The 19,311-nt window shown below is 66.6% G+C and overlaps 1 protein-coding gene across 1 annotated transcript; it reads right to left on the reverse strand.

Moving 5' to 3' along the window:
* Nucleotides 1-220: 220 nt before the first annotated feature.
* On the reverse strand, nucleotides 221-18,054 carry F10 (coagulation factor X). The gene is given in 11 exon segments (XM_048344109.1): nucleotides 221-463; nucleotides 551-788; nucleotides 2,268-3,252; nucleotides 4,102-4,219; nucleotides 6,431-6,669; nucleotides 7,818-7,949; nucleotides 8,229-8,304; nucleotides 8,306-8,343; nucleotides 8,712-8,736; nucleotides 14,520-14,680; nucleotides 17,957-18,054. Coding segments are annotated over 11 exon segments (2,322 nt in total). The 5' UTR covers nucleotides 18,024-18,054.
* Nucleotides 18,055-19,311: the final 1,257 nt, after the last annotated feature.

Below are 19,311 nucleotides of genomic sequence, written 5' to 3' on the forward strand. Positions count from 1 at the left end.
TTGTCCTCTGGCGAGTCACTTTGGGGGTGTGGCTGCCCTGGCTAGCATGGTTAATCGTGGTATCTTGGTTGTGGTGTCGTGATCGAGTCATCGCGGTTGTGGTCTCACGACGGCAGGATGGTTGGTGGCGATGGTGATATGGCTGGTTGTGGAATCAAGGTTGTAGAACCGTGGCTAATTGTGGTGTCATGGTTGTGGTGCGGTGGGATCAACTGCAGCGTCATGACTGATACTGAGGTTGGTTGTGGGGTCCTGGCAGCGGTGCCCCGGCTGTGGGTGGCGACCGTGGTGTGCAAGTCTGCTCCTCACGCTCGTGGGGAGATGGCGAGCCCTCTTCCTCGCCATCTTTCCTCTGCTGCCCTCTGTCTTCGAGGTCTCGCGTTCGCAGGGATTGCTGTTCTGGACAGGGGTGCGCCTCCCTGGAGTCCCGGCTGGTGGGGTGGCCCCCGGGCGCACTGCAGGGCTGTGGTATGTGTTGCTGATGAAGGGAATGCTGCTCAGATGGGAGGTTACTCAGGAACCCCCCCCCCCCCCCGTGCCCAATGCCCACCTGATCCCGCCCCGGCTCCCACCTCCCCTCCAGGACGTCCCGAGTTGGGCTCTTTTCTGGATGGGCCTCAAGCAGACTCTTGCCCTTGCCCAACAAGGATGCGGGCTCTCTGCGGTGCCTCCGGTTCCGTGGCGTGCCCGTGCCGCACAGGTGAAGGTCGTGCAGGGAGCGTGCCCAGCGGGGAGGGGGAAGCCCCCGGCCCGGCAGCCGTTTAGCCGAGAGAGTCTCGCGGAGTTCCCTTAGGGCCCAGGCGAGCGGTCATCTCCGGGAATGGGAATCGAGGGCAGAGCTCACCACGGGGCCTGGATGGGACCCGAGAGCTGCCGGGGAAGCTGAGTCCTCCCGCCCGGGAGCAGGGCGGTCTGGGCTCGGGGCGAGCAGGTGGTGGACAGCAGGCCGGCCGGGCCTGGGCGGGGCAGGCGAGGGGAGCCCGCACACGGGTTCCAGGAAACCGAGCGTGCCTGTGCACATGGACGTTCCCTAACCTTACAAAACCTCCTGTTGACAAAAAGCTCTGTCTGCCCCCGGCGTCGGGGGAGGTTCTGTCCTAGAACTTTTAAACTTTGCTTATCAAAGTTACGCAAAATGCAAACTGTACTGGGGCTTCTGGGAAGCACAGGGCGGGCTCCACCTGGATGGCCTCTTCTGTGTACTGGAAATCAGCTTGGTTTCTGCAGCGTGGGACCTAGAAGCAGTGCGGACTCGTGGCGGGGCAGGGAGAGGAGAGTCATCACCGTGCCCGCCCTGCTCTGGAGGCACAAGCCCCAGAGGACTTCCAGAAACTTCTGGGACATACCCAGCCCAGTGACTGAACTGAGGCCTAGACCAAGGCCTGGCAAAGAGCCCCCTCCACCCAGAGTCCCTAATCCATGTGCTAGGGGTCGCTGTGCCACGCACGGCACGGACAGACACACGATCTATGCACACACCATGCGCGCCCTCTCGGGGTGACGCTGGGGCATGGGGGCGTGACAAGGCCTCCCATGTCCACAACGCCAGCTAGGCGCTCCCACCTTCCCTGCAGGGACCTGACGGTCCTGAGTCACCTCGAAGGAACATCCCTACCAGAAACACCTGTCACCGGCTGACCAGCACGCACACATGCTACCCGACCAGCACACACACACACACACACACACACACACACACACTACCCGACCAGCACACACACACACTACCTGACCAGCACACACACGCTGTCTGATCATCACCCACACTACCAGAGGAGGGTGACCCAGTCAGGTGTGTCTAGGTCCTCTGGGGTGGCGGGGGAGGGTGACCCAGTCAGCGGGGCTGGGCGCCCTGGGATGGCGGGGGAGGGTGGACAAAGGCCAGGTGGGGCTGGGCCCTCTGGGGTGGCCGGGGAGGGTGACCCAGTCAGCGGGGCTGGGCCCTCTGGGGTGGCGGGGGGAGGGTGACCCAGTCAGCGGGGCTGGGCGCCCTGGGGTGGTGGGGGAGGGTGACCCAGTCAGCGGGGCTGGGCCCTCTGGGGTGGCGGGGGAGGGTGACCCAGTCAGGTGCGTGGGCGCCCTGGGCACAGCAGGTGTGAGCCCTGTGTGCACCTGGAGCTCGGGACACCGACTCTCTGGGTAGCTGAGCTCTGCTGGCTGGGAGCGGCAGCCCAGGCCACACAAGAACAAGACGGTGACAGGCGGGTCGCCCGTTGCAGGGGAAGCCCAGGCCTCCCTCCCCTGGCCTCTGGGGCCGCCGCGTCTACCTCCACCACCGGGGGAGGGTGGCCGGGGGGGGGGCAGATGGGGGCACGGGAGGCGGGCAGATGGGGGCACGGGGGGCGGGCAGATGGGGGCACGGGGGGCGGGCAGATGGGGGCACGGGAGGCGGGCAGATGGGGGCACGGGGGGCGGGCAGATGGGGGCACGGGGGGCGGGCAGATGGGGGCACGGGGGGCGGGCAGATGGGGGCACGGGGGCGGGCAGATGGGGGCACGGGGGGCGGGCAGATGGGGGCACGGGGGGCGGGCAGATGGGGGCACGGGGGGCGGGCAGATGGGGGCACGGGGGCGGGCGGTTGCTGCAGCGCCTCCCGGCTCCCGTGTCGACGCTCAACACCCGCAGACGTGGACGCGCGCGGTGGGCCGGGAGGGCGGCCGTTTAATGAGGGGGGCGGTGTGGACCCCGGGGTCTCGGGCGCGGGCGGCCCCCTGGCCCGCATGGACCTGTCGATCCACTTGAGGAAGGCGGCGACCTTGGTGTAGACGCCGTACTTCCCTTTCCGGGCGCAGCCCTCCCCCCAGCTGACGATGCCAGTCACGAAGTAGGTGTCCTTGAAGCGGGTGACGTGGGGCCCGCCGCTGTCGCCCTGGCACGCGTCCTCCAGCTTGGCGTCGTAGCCCGCGCAGAACATGTTCTGCGTGATGGCGAAGCTGCTGGACAGCTTGCAGGTGTTGCGGTCCACGTAGGGCACCTCCAGCATCTTCAGCGTGGCGGACTGGCGGCCCTTCTCGTGCGTGCGCCCGAACCCGCTCACGATGCCCGACTTCTGCGTCATCAGCGTGGCCTCCGCCCAGTCCTTCTGGGGCAGGCAGGCGGGGGCCACGTTCACGCGGAACGCGATGGGCGTCTTCAGCTTGAGGACGGCGATGTCGAAGTCGTAGGTCTCCTTCACAAACTTGTTGTGCTTTATGATCACCTCCACCTCGTGCACGGCCTCGTCGCCCTCCTCCCGCTCCGTGTTCCGGTCCCCTGCGGCCAGAGAGGGGGGCGGGGGTGAGCACGCGGGGACCGGGACCGGGGGGTGTCTGTCTGCGTGTGCGTGTGCGCGCTCGCACACGCGCGCCGCTGCTGTCCCTGGAGCCTGGGCGCTGTCCCTGAGCACGTTCTGCTCAAGGCCGGCACTCTTCCCCGTCAGCCACGACACCCCTCCTGGCTTTTCTGGTGGTTATTTAGAGAAAGGTCTCGTGGATTTTCCCGCCCAGTCTGGCTTTAAGCCACGACCCTCAGCTCTCCGCCGTCAGGCAGCTAGGGCGGTGGGTGGGAGCCAACAGCGCCCGGCTACGTGGCATACTGTCAAAGGAGTTTATCTTCTTTTCCTTCCCTATGCGAAGTGCAGCTGTGACGCGGCACTTGGGAGTCAGACGTGGGAGGATTAAGAGTTTGAGGCCGGTCCGACCTGACTCAGAAAGAAGAGTCACGTGATCACATTGGAAACCGTGAAAAGTACAGGAAAGCACGGAATGAGGACTGACATGGCCCAGGCTCCAGGCCAGGGCTTCATCTGGGCACACTGGCCTGCGGGTCCTCCCTGAGCACGGCGTCGTCTGGGGTGCGGGGTCGTCTGGGGCACAGGGTCGTCTGGGGCACGGGGTCATCTGGGGCACGGGGTCGTCTGGGGTGCGGGGTTGTCTGGGGCACAGGGTCGTCTGGGGCACGGGGTCATCTGGGGCGCGGGGTCGTCCAGGGTGTGCGCTTTCCTAGCCCAGCCGCAGGCCTCCTCGTGAGGCCCCCCAGCTCCCCCAGCTCCCCCAGTCCCGCGGTCCAGGCTGCATCAGGACAGGTCAGCCGGGGCTCAGGGCAGGGGCGGCTCTCACTCACCTACCCTCACCTTGAACCTCTTGGCTTGGTGGAGGCAGTGGGCGGCCGTCAGCACGTGGAACTCGTTCAGGATGGTGCCACCGCAGAACCCTTCATTCTCTTCATTGATGAGGAGAGCCTGCGCGTAGCAACTGTGTCTACACACCGTGCACGGTGGCCCGGAGCCACAGAGCCAGCCAGGCCACGCAGGGAGACACGGGACCACAGAGCCAGCCAGGCCACGCAGGGCGGCACAGGCCACAGAGCCAGCCAGGCCACGCAGGGAGACACGGGGCCACAGAGCCAGCCAGGCCACACAGGGAGACATGGGGCCACAGAGCCAGCCAGGCCACGCAGGGAGACACGGGACCACAGAGCCAGCCAGGCCACGCAGGGAGACATGGGGCCACAGAGCCAGCCAGGCCACGCAGGGAGACACGGGACCACAGAGCCAGCCAGGCCACGCAGGGAGACATGGGGCCACAGAGCCAGCCAGGCCACGCAGGGAGACACGGGACCACAGAGCCAGCCAGGCCACGCAGGGCGGCACAGGCCACAGAGCCAGCCAGGCCACGCAGGGAGACACGGGACCACAGAGCCAGCCAGGCCACGCAGGGAGACACGGGGCCACACAGCCAGCCAGGCCACGCAGGGCGGCACAGGCCACAGAGCCAGCCAGGCCACGCAGGGAGACACGGGGCCACAGAGCCAGCCAGGCCACGCAGGGAGACATGGGGCCACAGAGCCAGCCAGGCCACGCAGGGAGACACGGGGCCACAGAGCCAGCCAGGCCACGCAGGGAGACACGGGACCACAGAGTCAGCCAGGCCACGCAGGGAGACACGGGACCACAGAGCCACCCAGACCACACAGGGCGGCACAGGCCACAGAGCCAGCCAGGCCACGCAGGGAGACATGGGGCCACAGAGCCAGCCAGGCCACGCAGGGAGACACGGGGCCACAGAGCCAGCCAGGCCACGCAGGGAGACACGGGACCACAGAGTCAGCCAGGCCACGCAGGGAGACACGGGACCACAGAGCCACCCAGACCACACAGGGCGGCACAGGCCACAGAGCCAGCCAGGCCACGCAGGGAGACATGGGGCCACAGAGCCAGCCAGGCCACGCAGGGAGACACAGGCCACAGAGCCAGCCAGGCCACGCAGGGAGACACAGGCCACAGAGCCAGCCAGGCCACGCAGGGCGGCACAGGCCACAGAGCCAGCCAGGCCACGCAGGGAGACATGGGACCACAGAGCCAGCCAGGCCACGCAGGGAGACACGGGGCCACAGAGCCAGCCAGGCCACGCAGGGAGACACGGGACCACACAGACAGCCAGGCCACGCAGGGAGACACGGGACCACAGAGCCACCCAGACCACACAGGGCGGCACAGGCCACAGAGCCAGCCAGGCCACGCAGGGAGACATGGGGCCACAGAGCCAGCCAGGCCACGCAGGGAGACACAGGCCACAGAGCCAGCCAGGCCACGCAGGGAGACACAGGCCACAGAGCCAGCCAGGCCACGCAGGGCGGCACAGGCCACAGAGCCAGCCAGGCCACTCAGGGAGACATGGGACCACAGAGCCAGCCAGGCCACGCAGGGAGACACGGGGCCACAGAGCCAGCCAGGCCACGCAGGGAGACACGGGACCACACAGCCAGCCAGGCCACGCAGGGAGACACGGGACCACAGAGCCAGCCAGGCCACGCAGGGAGACACGGGGCCACAGAGCCAGCCAGGCCACGCAGGGAGACACGGGACCACAGAGCCAGCCAGGCCACGCAGGGAGACACGGGGCCACAGAGCCAGCCAGGCCACGCAGGGCAGCACAGGGCCACAGAGCCAGCCAGGCCACGCAGGGAGACATGGGGCCACAGAGCCAGCCAGGCCACGCAGGGAGACATGGGGCCACAGAGCCAGCCAGGCCACACAGGGAGACATGGGACCACAGAGCCACCCAGACCACACAGGACAGCACAGGCCACAGAGCCAGCCAGGCCACGCAGGGAGACACAGGCCACAGAGCCAGCCAGGCCACGCAGGGAGACACGGGGCCACAGAGCCAGCCAGGCCACGCAGGGAGACACGGGACCACAGAGCCAGCCAGGCCACGCAGGGAGACATGGGGCCACAGAGCCAGCCAGGCCACGCAGGACAAGAGTCTATTTGCAGAGTCAGCATGCTGGCTCTCCCGACTTTGTTCCTTCCTTCGCACCTCAAGCTCTCCCAGCGTCTTCCTTCGCTGCTACAGGCTGGGATACCCACGCTCCGCCTGGCAGGGGCTCGGCCCCTCTCTACCACCTCTTCGGCTGAACCATGGGGGCGGGGCGCGGTCAGGACGCTTACCTGCCAGGGGCACTCGCCGACCTCGCAGTCCCGGCCACCCACGATCCGGCCCAGGTTCCTCCTGTCCTTCTCCGAGCTGGTCTGGCTGAGGTTGAGCAGGTGGGCGGGGCTCTCCGTGGGGGGCGGGTCGTCCAGCGCCGCCCAGTCCAGGGCCTCCAGGACGTCCTCACTGCTGTTGGTGGCCCAGGGGGCCGACCGCTTGCCGCGCCGCAGGGTAATCTTCCCACAGGGGTAGAGCTCTGCGAGAACCAGGACAGCCGGGCCTCAGCCGGGCCAGACGCGGCGTGCGCGCGGGGTCTGCACGGTCGTGCCCGCCACGCCGAGCCGGCCCGACTGTGCCGGGGTGCCGGGGGTGGGGGGGTGTCTGCGAGAGACCAGGGAGAGACGCGGGAGGGAGGGAGCCGGTGGGACACGCGGGGCCTGAGAGAAGGACAGCTGCCCTGATGTCTGCGCCCACACGGTCGGTGTCTGACTGCGCTGTGGACCCCTTGGGGCCGGGGAGTCCGCCGTGGAGACCAGGGCCCCACAGCTGGCAGTTTGCAGGTACGGCTGATAGGGGTATGCCTGTTACTCAAAACCACGAATGGAACTGTCCACGGCCTGAGCTTTTTGCAAGGGAAAGGCGCTGACCTGACTCTGTTTTCCTCTCTCCCCCGTTGCTCCTTCCCTCTTTCCTTTCCGCCCCCTTCCGCTCTCCCTCCCCCCTTTCCTTCCTCCCTCCCTCCTTCCCTCTCCCCGGGGCTGGGGCTGGAGCCCAGGGGACTCAGGAGAGCCCGGCGAGCCCTCTGCCGCCCAGCCTCGCTGCAAAACATTAACGTTTTATTTTGAATTGCGTTTTGAGTGCTCCTGGCATGACCCCGCTTTTCACACGTGTTAAGAAATGACTTCAGTTAGATATTCAGTTAGATATGAGTGTAAGGTGAACCTTGCATTGTGAGTGGACATGAATAAAACCTCCATTGTCTCTTTGTGGTGTTGGGAGAATGGGGCCATTTTTTTCCCCCCTGATCACTAATTTCTTGGAATAAATGTGTCTTGGTGGCTTTGTGAGACAGGACCATACTACACAGCCCAGGCTGGCCTTGAACAGGAGATCCTCCCGCCTCAGCCACCGAAGGGCGGAACTACACCCTGCAAACCGACCGTGGCCGAGGGGCAGAGGGCGCGAGGAGGGCGGTGCCGGCCCTCAGGGGAGCAGCCCGTGTGGATGGCACGTCTGTCACAGCTGCAGGGCAGACGTGCCCAGGCCCCGGGTGCCCAGTGGGCCTGAGGCTGCATCGCTCCCTCCCCTGGGCACCATCCGGGGGTGGGGGGTGGGGTCAGGAACCCGCCGCGCCCGCCGAGAGGCAGGCCTGGGTGCCCCCGCCCCCTCCGCCCCGGCCCCCACCTGTGGAGATGCAGGCCTTGCCGTCGTCCCCCAGGGTGTAGCCCGCGGCGCAGGAGCACACCACCGCGTTCTGGGACTCCTGGCAGAACTGTTCGCAGTCTCCGTTGTCCAGGCTGCAGAGCTTCCGTGTGACTGCAAGGCAGGGGATGGGCTGTGGCGGGCGCTGGGGGGGAGGGGGGGGCGTGGGGGGGGCGGGGACACCGGCCACGTCCACCCACCCTCCGCCTCTAAGGGCCAGCGAGGATCCAAGCCACAGGAGAGCCCCCCCGCAGCCCCCCCTCTGCCCACACCCTCTGGGGCGGGAGGGGACAGGGCGGTGACGGTGCAGAGGGCCCAAGGCCGCCCCGCTGCTCACCACCCCCACCCGGCCGTGTCTGCCCTGGAGCCCCCCTCCCCCCGCGGAGGACTCACAGAACTCGCAGTTTTTGCCCTCGTAGCCCTCCTCGCAGGTGCACGTGTACTCCCCCAGGCCGTCCCGGCAGGAGCCCCCGGTTCTGGCAAGGGCTGCTCTCACACTGGTCGCCGTCTGCAGCAGGAGGGTTGGGAAACGGATCCTGCAGGCGCTCGAGGTCCTGGAGACCCCGGGGCCGGCCGGCCTCCGCCTGTGCGGGCTCTGCAGGGAGCGGGGCTCGCGTCCCCTTCCGCGGAGCGGGTCCTGCCTGGCCGTCACTCTCCCGGCTGTGGGTGGCTGCGTGGGGTAGCCGTGTCCACTGGGCCTTGGGCGGCCCCCCCCCCCGACTTCCACTGGACGTTTGGTGTCCGGGCAGGAGGGGGGGGGGGCGGCGGACCGGGAGCAGGGAGGAAATTCAAGGAGTGCTTGAGAGTCAAATGCACCCTAATTGAAATATCCCAACAGCCCCCCGCGCTCAAGATAGAAAACAGAAAACGCCTCACCTTTGTATTTGTTCCAGAATTCATTCTGAAAGAAACAACAGTTAAGAGTTAACCCGGGAAGCAGACCTTCCCCCGCCCGCGGTTCTGGGGCGGCGTGCGGGCTGTCAGGCTCCGGGGGCGCGGTGCCACGGGGGACGGGCGTGGACCCGCGGCGCGTGCCGGCGTGGCTCGGTGCACGCCGTGAGCTGCACCGCCTCTGCCGAGGGCTGAAGACGCGTTCTCGGGTTCATCACGCAGACATAGACCCAACAGAAATAGCTCGTGCGTGACACGCCGGCCGGCCGGCGGGTGGTTTTCAGTTCCTACACCGGGTCTCAGAATTAAGAAGACAGATGACACGCGTGTCGGTCAGAGAGGACGCTCGTGGCAGTGAGCTTAGAACAGGCCGCCAACCGTCGACATTACACCCAAAGTAGGGGTCACCCTTTTTCTTTCACCGTCTGGAGCTGGGCCCTCCAAATCCAGCTCAGAATACGACTTTAGAGACAGGACCGGGGAGCGGACCCAGAAACACGAACGGGACCTCTGCGGACGCAATGACGGTCCAGCGCCGGTGGGCGCATGCGCTAAGCCAAGGAGAGTGTCCTTCCCTCCTGGAGCCGCAAAGGGGGGCAAGCCCACAGGCTCCGGGACCCCGGGGGGAGGCAGGCAGGATGGGAGGCGTGTGTTGCGTCCCACGTCAAGTGCCACCGCTTACGGGGCCCCCCCTTCAGAAGGAACCCACCCCGCCCACGCCTTGGTTTGAAGTTTGTTGGCAGAATGGACGCCTGTCCCGTGAAGCACCCAACTTTTGGCCCTTTGCCATGGTAGCCTCAGAGATGCGTGTTCTGCCTTTAATGTGTTCACAGCTCGAGCGTGGTCGCAGAGCAGAGCCGGGCTTTGGTGTGCTCGCCCGCGGACTTCAACGCACTACTGAGACGGTGCACTGATGCGGTGAGAACATCACCACGGCAGGACGCGGCACAGGCCCCTCCCCTCCCCACCCCCGCCATCCACCCCCCCCCAACACCTGGACACGGCACAGCCCCCTCTCAGCCCCTCCCCTCCCCACCCCTGCCATCCACCCCCCAACACCTGGACACGGCACAGCCTCCTCTCAGCCCCTCCCCACCCCACCCTTGCCATCCCCCCCACCACATCAGGACACAGCACAGCCTCCTCTCAGCCCCTCCCCACCCCACCCTTGCCATCCCCCCCACCACATCAGGACACAGCACAGCCCCCTCTCAGCCCCTCCCCTCCCCACCCCTGCCATCCCCCCCACCACATCAGGACACAGCACAGCCCCCTCTCAGCCCCTCCCCTCCCCATCCCTGCCATCCCCCCCACCACATCAGGACACAGCACAGCCTCTTCTCAACCCCTCCCCTCCCCACCCCTGCCATCCACCCCCCCCCTAACATCAGGACAGGGCACAGGCCCCTCTCAGCCCCTCCCCTCCCCATCCCCGCCATCCACCCCCCCCCAACACCTGGACACGGCACAGCCCCCTCTCAGCCCCTCCCCTCCCCATTCCTGCCATCCCCCCCACCACATCAGGACACGGCACAGGCCCCTCTCAGCCCCTCCCCTCCCCACCCCCGCCATCCCCCCCCCACATCAGGACCGGCACAGCCCCCTCCCCTCCCCTCCCCACCCCTGCCATCTGCCCCCCCCCAATCAGGACCCGGCACAGGCCCCTCCCCTCCCCTCCCCCCTCCGTCACTTGGCCGTTGGCTTGTCACGGGTTTCACGTGAAGGGTGGACTCCCACGGGGCGCAGTCCTCCTCCATTCCGCAGCTCCCCCCGGCCCCCGGCCCGGAGCCTGCTCCCCGCTTCCTGGGCCTCCTGGGCCGCCACGTGGCCGCGCCACGCTCACGTGACTGCAGAGTCACCAACTCTCGACGTCCAGTCTGGGCTGTTATGGCCGGTGTGGGCTTTTATCGGAAAGCAAGTTTTCTGTTTCCGGCAAGCACCCAGGGAAGAGACTGGGCGCCGTGCGGCCGGCCCCTCTGGCGGTGCCAGAGCTCCGGCGGGCCGCCCCCCACTGTATCACTGTCCCCGCGCTGGCCTGGCCTCTGTGCCCGAGGTCCGTGTGCTGAACCGCAGTCCCTGACGCGCCGTGTTAGGAGCTGGGGCCTTCAGGACGTAATTAGGGGACGAAGACTCTGCTGTCCGATCCAGATGAAGCCGCTTGTCCTTCCTCCTTCTGCCTCGGGAGGCTGCGGCAACCGGCAGCCATCAGAAGAAGAGACAGGGCCCGCCCGCCCTGGACCACCGGGCTCGTGGGCGTCTGGGCCGGGACTTCTGTCCCTTCCCTTCATAGACACGTCTGCGGCCATGTCCCATCGAGGGGTTTTGTTCCAGTGGCACAGGTGGCCCGAGAAGTAATTCTTTGTCCATTGAATAGTTTTCGTAGCTTGGTCACAGGTCAGCAGGTGTGTCTGTGGGGGTCACAGGTCAGCCGGCGTGTCTGTGGGGGGGTCACAGTCAGCCGGCATGTCTGTGGGAGTTACAGGTCAGCCAGCGTGTCTGTGGGGGGGTCACAGGTCGGCCGGCGTGTCTGCGGGGGGGTCACAGGTCGGCCGGCGTGTCTGTGGGGGGTCACAGGTCGGCCGGCGTGTCTGTGGGGGTCACAGGTCGGCCGGCGTGTCTGCGGGGGGTCACAGGTCGGCCGGCGTGTCTGTGGGGGGGTCACAGGTCGGCCGGTGTGTCTGTGGGGGTCACAGGTCGGCCGGCGTGTCTGTGGGGGGGTCACAGGTCAGCAGGCGTGTCTGTGGGGGTCACAGGTCAGCCGGCGTGTCTGTGGGGGGTCACAGGTCAGCCGGTGTGTCTGTGGGGGTCACAGGTCGGCCGGCGTGTCTGTGGGGGGTCACAGGTCAGCCGGCGCGTCTGTGGGGGTCACAGGTCAGCCAGAGTGTCTGTGGGGGGTCACAGGTCAGTTGGTGTGTCTGTGGGGGGTCACAGGTCAGCCGGCGTGTCTGTGGGGGGGTCACAGGTCAGCCGGCGCGTCTGTGGGGGTCACAGGTCAGCCGGCGTGTCTGCAGGGGTTACAAGTCGGCCAGCGTGTCTGTGGGGGGTCACAGGTCAGCCGGCGTGTCTGTGGGGGGTCACAGGTCAGCAGGCGCGTCTGTGGGGGGTCACAGGTTAGCCGGCGTGTCTGGGGGGGGGTCACAGGTCGGCCGGCGTGTCTGTGGGGGTCACAGGTCAGCCGGTCCCCAGTGCACCGATGTTCTTTCCCTTCCAGCCTCCTCCAGTACCCGCTGCCCACGCACGTCTGGCGTCCGTGGCTGCCTCCGTGGGAGTCGCTGTGGCTCTGCCTTCTGCACCCTGCCTGGATCTGGGCCTGGCCTCAGGAATCTCACTCTAGAGAAACGATTCTTGGAAGAGAATCCACAAGGCTGGGAAGGTGGCTTGGCGGTAGAGCGCTTGCCTAGCACGAGGCCCTGGGTTCGATTCCTCAGCACCACACGAGCAGAAAAAGCCAGACGTGGCGCTGTGGCTCAGGAGGTAGAGTGCTAGCCATGCACACCACGGAATCTCACTGGAGCCTCAACGGCGCTGACACCGTGACGTCACCAAAGCTGCCTGGGCTGCACTGTAAACCCTTTTTTGGAAGAAGACGTGTATCGTTCACAAGACTATCCTTTTATAAGAGGTGTCTTGGATCTGCCGCCGTTTTTAGACACTGAACACCCATGTCAAACGTTGGCCCCCGGCAGCTAAGCCACGCCTCTGGCCATCTGCAAGGGAAAACTGGACATGAACTGAAACAGGAGGACGGTCCCAGAACGTCACCGTGGGGTGCTGGTGTTCGTGACACTGGCGAGGCTTGAGGAATCGGACGCCGGTTCTGGAACGAGAGCGTTGACTGGCGTCCCTGGGGGACGGATCCACCCCCAGTGTCGGAGCCGCGGTGCCGGGGCCAGGCCCTGCCTCTCCCTCCCTTCCTTCCCCAGCTTCTCCCCAAGGGCGGCCTGCGGGGGGGGGGGGGTGCGGGGAGAGGAACCGCTTCTCCCACTTGTGATTCCTCCCATTGGCCCTGACTTGCAACCCCGAGAAGGCACAGGATGAAGGGGCGGGGCAGGGCCAATGCTCGGGGGCCGGACCATTTGAGAAGGGCCACAAGGTCCCTCTTCATGCCAGCGGCATTCAGGAAGCCACACTGTTGCCCAGGGCCCCGACCCCAGCAGCCCCCCCCCTCCCCCCCCCCCGTGAAGTGGGTGGCTCTTCCCCACGGGCCTGCCCAAGGCCTCGGGCGTGCGCTCGAGGTCCTGTAAATCCTTCTCCACCATTTCCTGCTCGAGGCGGGCTTGTCCTCCTGCACCCAGGACAGCACCCGACTCGCAGCTGGGCCCGAGAACCGGGGGCCGTGCTCGGGGCCCCCCGCCCCGGCGGCAGCAGGTTGCCGGTGAAGGGATGCCTCGCACAGACGGGCTCACGCGTGGCCTGCTTGGTCCCCAGCTGGTGGCCCTGATAGTGGAGCCAGGACTGGGCGGGAGGAAGTGGGTCACGGGCGTGTTTTCCTGAGGGTTTCACATCCCTGACCACTTCCTCTCTGCCCCGGGCGTGCGTGTCCCGGACCCCTTCCCGTCTGCTTTGGGGGGGGCGTGGGGGGCGCGCAGCCCTGACCCCTCCTCCCTCCCGTCTGCAATGTGCTGATCGTGCTCCTCGGCGCAGCCCCCAGCCCCCAGCCCCACCCCCATCTCTGCACCTCAGGCCCAGGGAGCGTGGCAAAGCCCTTGAGTTGTCGCCCCAGATACCTGGTCCAGCTACTCAAAAGCAACTAACACAGCTCTGAGGGCCGCATGGCCTCGGCCTTGGGGTGCTCCTGACCAAGCGGTTCCAGGCGGCAGGTGCCTGCATTCGTGGATGAAACCGGAAAGGGGCATGCCCACGAAAGCCGGGTGGGCGAGCCTCCCCCGTGGCCTTGGGCAGGTGGCTGGCGACCTCGCCCTTGCCATCTGGTTTAGTTCCCTGTGGAGGAGCCTGGTTGGCCCGCCCTCTGAGGGGCGGTCTGCTTTCTAGCTCGTTCTTGCCTCCTCTGCCCCAGCTGAGTGCCCAGGGCTTCCCAGGCCCCAGGCCCGCAGAGCCAGGACGGTCTCAAAGTCTGGTGGGCTTTGGGGGCTGGGCTGCTTCTGGAGACGGAGGACAGGCTGGGCGCCAGGCCCTCCTGAGGGCTTCCCCCCCCCCCCCCCACTTAGCCCCACGCAGGGGTGAGGCCCAGCCCCGCCAGGCCCTCCTGCCAGCTTCCCCACCCTTAGCCCCACGCAGGGTGAGGCCCAGCCCGCCAGGCCCTCCTGTGGTCTTCCTCCCCTGCCCTTGGCCCCACGCAGGGGTGAGGCCCAGCCCCGCCAGGCCCTCCTGTGGGCTTCCACCCCCCCTTAGCCCCACGCAGGGTGAGGCCCAGCCCCGCCAGGCCCTCCTGCAGCTCCTCCCCCCCAGCCCCATGCAGGGGTGAGGCCCAGCCCCGCCAGGCCCTCCTGCGGCTTCCCCACCCCCTGCCCTCGGCCCCACGCAGGGGTGAGCCCCGCCAGGCCCTCCTGCCGGCTTCCCCCCTGCCCTCGGCCCCACGCAGGGGTGAGCCCTGTCAGGCCCTCCTGCCGGCACCATCATCAGCCGTCCTTGCGCCCTGGCCTCCCACCCAGAGCCCCGGTGCCCACTGGAGTGGAGGACCGCAGCGTGGAGCGCTGGCCCAGGTCAGGGGTCGCTTCTATAAATAACTTGGCCCTACTTGGGAGCGTTCCCCCCCCACCCCCGTGAGCGGGCTCGCCCCTCCTCTGGGTCCAGCTCCTCAGCCCTCCCCCCAGCCCGGGCCCCCAGCCTCACCGTCCTGTCGGTGTCCTCGAAGACCTCGCGGGCCTCTTCGTAGGAGCACGTCTCTTCCAGGCACTCCCGCTCCAGGTTGCCTCTCTTCATCTCCTCGAAGAGGGAGTTGGCCCTGCGCGTCCTCGCCAGGACATGGTGGGCGCGGTCCCGGTGGAGGAACACTGGAAGACGGGGCGGGCTGCGGCCAGCGTGCCACCGAGTCGCCGGCTCCCCGGCCTCACGCTTCCTCAGCCACGGGGCGGGCGCGGAGGGCGGACCCCCTCCCCTCCCCTCAGGCGCCTGCGCGGACCCCAGAGTTCTGCTACGGGAGCGAAGCCCATCCCGGCCGGAGGGCCAACTGTCCGCCGGTCAGCCGACCCACGGTCCGGACAGCTCGGCAGCCCCTGCCCGCCCTCCTTCCGACCACCGCTCCCCACGGGGCTTCTGGGTCCCGACGCCTTCGCCCGCCCGCCCCGAGCGCTCCCCCATCAAGCAGGGCGCGGTGACGCTGCCCCGCGGGTGTCTAGCGGGAACACGGGCCGCCGAGCTGACCGTGGGCAGCGTGCGCTCATGAACCAGAACCCCCCGCGGCGAGACGGGGGCAGGGCTACAGAAGAGCCGGGACCTGAGGACAGCAGACAGGAGACCAGGACAGACGCCGGAAGGAGGTCCACTCTCCAGGGAGGCGTGGGTTAGCTCTGCCTGGGAGAACACCCATCCCTCCCGTCCCCCTTCACCTGCCTGAACCCAGTATTCACCCGACTGAGCCAGAGAAAGATCCCAGGCTCTGAGGTCACTTCCTGAATCGTCCTGGCCCCGCCTCCCTCAGATGGTGAGAGGCTCCCCAGGCTCTGAGGTCACTTCCTCACCTGCTGAGGTCACTTCCTGAATCGTCCTGGCCCCGCCTCCCTCAGATAGTTTAGGCTCCCCAGGCTCTGAGGTCACTTCCTCACCTGCTGAGGTCACTTCCTGAATCGTCCTGGCCCCGCCTCCCTCAGATAGTTTAGGCTCCCCAGGCTCTGAGGTCACTTCCTCACCTGCTGAGGTCCCGCCTCCTGCCCTTCCCTAGATGACCCAGCTCAACAAGAGTGGCCCTCCTCTTTTCCTCCTTTTCCTCTGTCTCCGTGCACGCCTCTATCTTGGGCGCCCGCAGCTGTCCCCCCAATAAACTCTTCGCCTGAACCCTGTGGCGGGTTTCCTTTCTGGTAAACCTTACAGCTTCCGAGTCTCACTGTGTAACCCGCGGCCAAGGTCTGTGAGGAAGAGGATGGCGAGGATGGCGGAGGTGAGCTGAGCTGCGCCCTCTCCCGGGGTTTGTCTGTGTCACACGCTCTCTTTCTCTGTCGGTTTCTTTTCTAGTAAACGTTTTTTTTTTCTCTTGTGGGTTGTAGGGCTTGAACTCAGAGCCTGTGCGCTGTCCCCGAGTCTCTGCTCAAGGCACTCTGCCACTTGAGCCACATCATCGCCTCCTCTAATAAACATCCGCACTATCTTTACTTATATTTGCATCTTGCCTAAATCCTCCTCTTGCCAGACAGAAGGACCAAGGTTGCCCCAAACTTTCTGGGAACACGTGTGGTGTGTTGGCCAGAAAGTTGGGGATTGAGTATGTCTTGGACTCCTCAAAAGGTTAGCTGGGCGCCAGTGGCTCACACCTGTCGTCCTAGCTACTGAGGAGGCTGAGGTCTGAGGATCGAGGTTCAAAGCCAGCCGGGGCAGGAAAGTCCGTGAGACTCTCACCAGAAGTGGTTAACTGGAAGTGGCGCTGTGGCTCAAGTGGTAGAGCCCCAGCCTTGGGCTGAAGAGCTCAGGGACAGCGCCCAGGCCCAGAGTTCAAGCCTCATGACTGACAAAAAAAAAAAAAAGAGTTACGTTTTGATTGTGATTTAGAAAAGTGTGATTTGCATCAATCCCAGAGCACATACAGAATTAAAATGTTGCCAGAAATAATACTTTGCTTTTTTTAAATTTGATTCCATTCTGTTTTGTTAAAACAACACTAACGTTGTGCCTGTTGCCCTCGCTTCTCTGCCAGGAGCAGAGGGTCTCTGGGTGTACGTCTGGGCATGGCTGTCCGCTACGGGCCTCTTCGCTTCATTGTAGCCCGGGGGGTGGGGAAATTAATCAAACTTATTGATCCTATTAAGTATTGAAAGAGTCAGAACCAGGAGGCAAAAATGAAACAACTGAACAAAACCAAAAGCACAGCAAGCTCCCTTCCTACCCCTCCCTTTTAGATGGTAAGCCACAAGGACGGAGACTTGGAAGAACCTCCCGCCTCTACGCCTGCCGTCTCCTCTGGGGTGATAAGCAGCAAGCTCCCCCACGAACGGGCAGATAGAGACCCTCCCCCTTGCTTCTTGTACACCCTGTAGACCTAGGCCAACCTCCGTGTCTTTGACAGGGATCAGCCCCATCACAGCTGCCCAGAGCCGTTGACAGGACCTGGCCATGTGCATCCCCCAGCTTAGACAGTATGGAGCCCACGGATGGAGAGGAGCCCACAGAGGGCAGTCACACTTCCTTTGTGGGGAGAAGGACATGCCCCCCCCCCAGCATTTCTCCCTACCTTGTTCTGTTACACTCAAACTCTTGCTTAAACCCCCCCTTTTCGAGGCTGTCCTTGCCGAAGGACGCCTGTGATTCTGCATGGACGCCGGGGGCCCACGGAAAGCCGTCCCTCCCCCCCTCCTGGGGGGGCTCCGATGGTGCCCGTGGGCTTCGCTTGTGGGCCGGCTGTGCCTCTGTGCCGGACGAAGCGGCACTCACTAAATAAACACGTGCCGGATGAAGGGGGAAGGGCCGGGCCTCCGGCTGGCCGCTGGGCTCTGCCTCTGGACTCCGAGGGAGGCTGGATGAGTGGCCTTGCCCCGGAGTCAGTGCGCCGCCGGTCACAGACCCAGCCCTGCCGGTGGCCGCGGCCCCGATGGCGGCAGTGAACACGGGCCCTGCCGGCTCTGTGGGACGCTCACCCTGGGCAAGGGATGGGACTCGCGGGCCCCGGCATCTCCCTCAGCCGTGCCTTCGTCCTGTGCCCACGGCCCGTCTCTGTGCGCTAGCCTCGGCGGCCATCGTGCGGCGAGCCGGAGGGGCGGTGCTGCCCTCCGCCCGCCGCCTTGCCCGCCCCGTGTCTCCCCGGCCTGCCCCGGGGGGCAGCCCCGCCGCCCGTCCGCCGGCCCTGCCCGCGGGTCTCTGCCAAGCCCGCAGTGCCCGTCTGTGCCGGCCACGCCACTTCCTCTCCCCTCCCACGGTCTCCCCGCACCGCCGTCCTTTGCTCGCCCCCCCTCTCCCCTCTCCCTCTCGCCGCCGTGCCCTCTTCTGTCCGTCCGGCTGTCCGCACGGGGCCCGTCGCTGGCCCCGACCGCGGCCCGGAGGGGAAGCCAGCTGGACGAGCACGCCCCCTCCACCCCCGCTTCCCGACGGCCCCCCTCGCCCTCCGCCCGGGGCAGGGCACTCACGGGCTCTGGAGAGCACCGGCAGGCCGGCCAGGGCGGCGCAGAGCAGGACCAGGCGCGGGCTCCCCATGGTGTGGCCGAGGCCGGTGACGCGGCCCCGCTGGGACCGGAGGGTGAGGGCAAGGGTCATCGCCCTGGGCCCCGAGTGGCCATTGTTCCGCTTATCTCGGCTTCCTGATTGGAGCCTGTGCTGCCCCGGAGGGGGCGGGGGGCCGTGCTCACTCCAGGCAGAGCAGGCGGCTGGGAGATCACAGCCCGGCGGGGAAGGCACGAGCCCGCTGTGCTCTTTACTCAGTTTCCCTTCGTGCTGCCTCTGCTCCCCCTCACGACCATAGCAGAGACGCCACCCGCACCACGGCCTAAGAACAGAATCAGGGATGCAGACGAGGGTGGCGGGGCTTGCACCCAGGCTTTCAGCCCGTCGGGCCAGTGCCCGGCTACGGTGTGGGGGCCGTGTCCCTGGGTGGTGGCTGTGCCCTGGCTCGCTGGTGTCCCCTGTCCCCTGGGTGGTGGCTGTACCCTGGCTATGGTATGGTGGCCGTGTCCCCTGGGTGGTGGCTGTGCCCTGGCTAGCTGGTGTCCCCTGTCCCCTGGGTGGCCGCTGTACTACGTGGGGCAATGAACCGCAGGATGTCAGTGGCTGACAAAGCTCATGCTTCCTTGGGGGACGTCCAGGACAAGCCAACAGGAAAGAGAGGATGGAGGCCACCCAGGACACTGCAGGGCCGGTGCGGGGAGTGCGCACAGCCCGCCACCGCGGAGCTCACTGCGGGCCCCGGGAGATGTGTGGGGCCTGGGTGCGGGTGTGTTGCTGACCGCGTCCGGGGAGCGGGTGCGGGTGTGTGGCTGACCTCGTCTGGGGAGCGGGTGCGGGTGTGTTGCTGACCGCGTCCGGGGAGCGGGTGCGGGTGTGTTGCTGACCGCGTCCGGGGAGCGGGTGCGGGTGTGTTGCTGACCGCGTCTGGGGAGCGGGTGCGGGTGCTGATTGGATGCTGACCGCGTCTGGGGAGCGGGTGCGGGTGTGTGGCTGACCGCGTCTGGGGAGCGGGTGCGGGTGTGTTGCTGACCGCGTCTGGGGAGTGGGTGCTGATTGGATGCTGACCGCGTCTGGGGAGCGGGTGCGGGTGTGTGGCTGACCGCATCTGGGGAGTGGGTGCTGATTGGATGCTGACCGCGTCTGGGGAGTGGGTGCGGGTGTGTGGCTGACCGCGTCTGGGGAGCGGGTGTGGGTGTGTTGCTGACCGCGTCTGGGGAGTGGGTGCTGATTGGATGCTGACCGCGTCCGGGGAGTGGGTGCGGGTGTGTTGCTGACCGCGTCTGGGGAGTGGGTGCTGATTGGATGCTGACCGCGTCTGGGG

Source organism: Perognathus longimembris, chromosome 3, assembly GCF_023159225.1.
Source record: "Perognathus longimembris pacificus isolate PPM17 chromosome 3, ASM2315922v1, whole genome shotgun sequence".
NCBI lineage: Eukaryota > Metazoa > Chordata > Mammalia > Rodentia > Heteromyidae > Perognathus > Perognathus longimembris.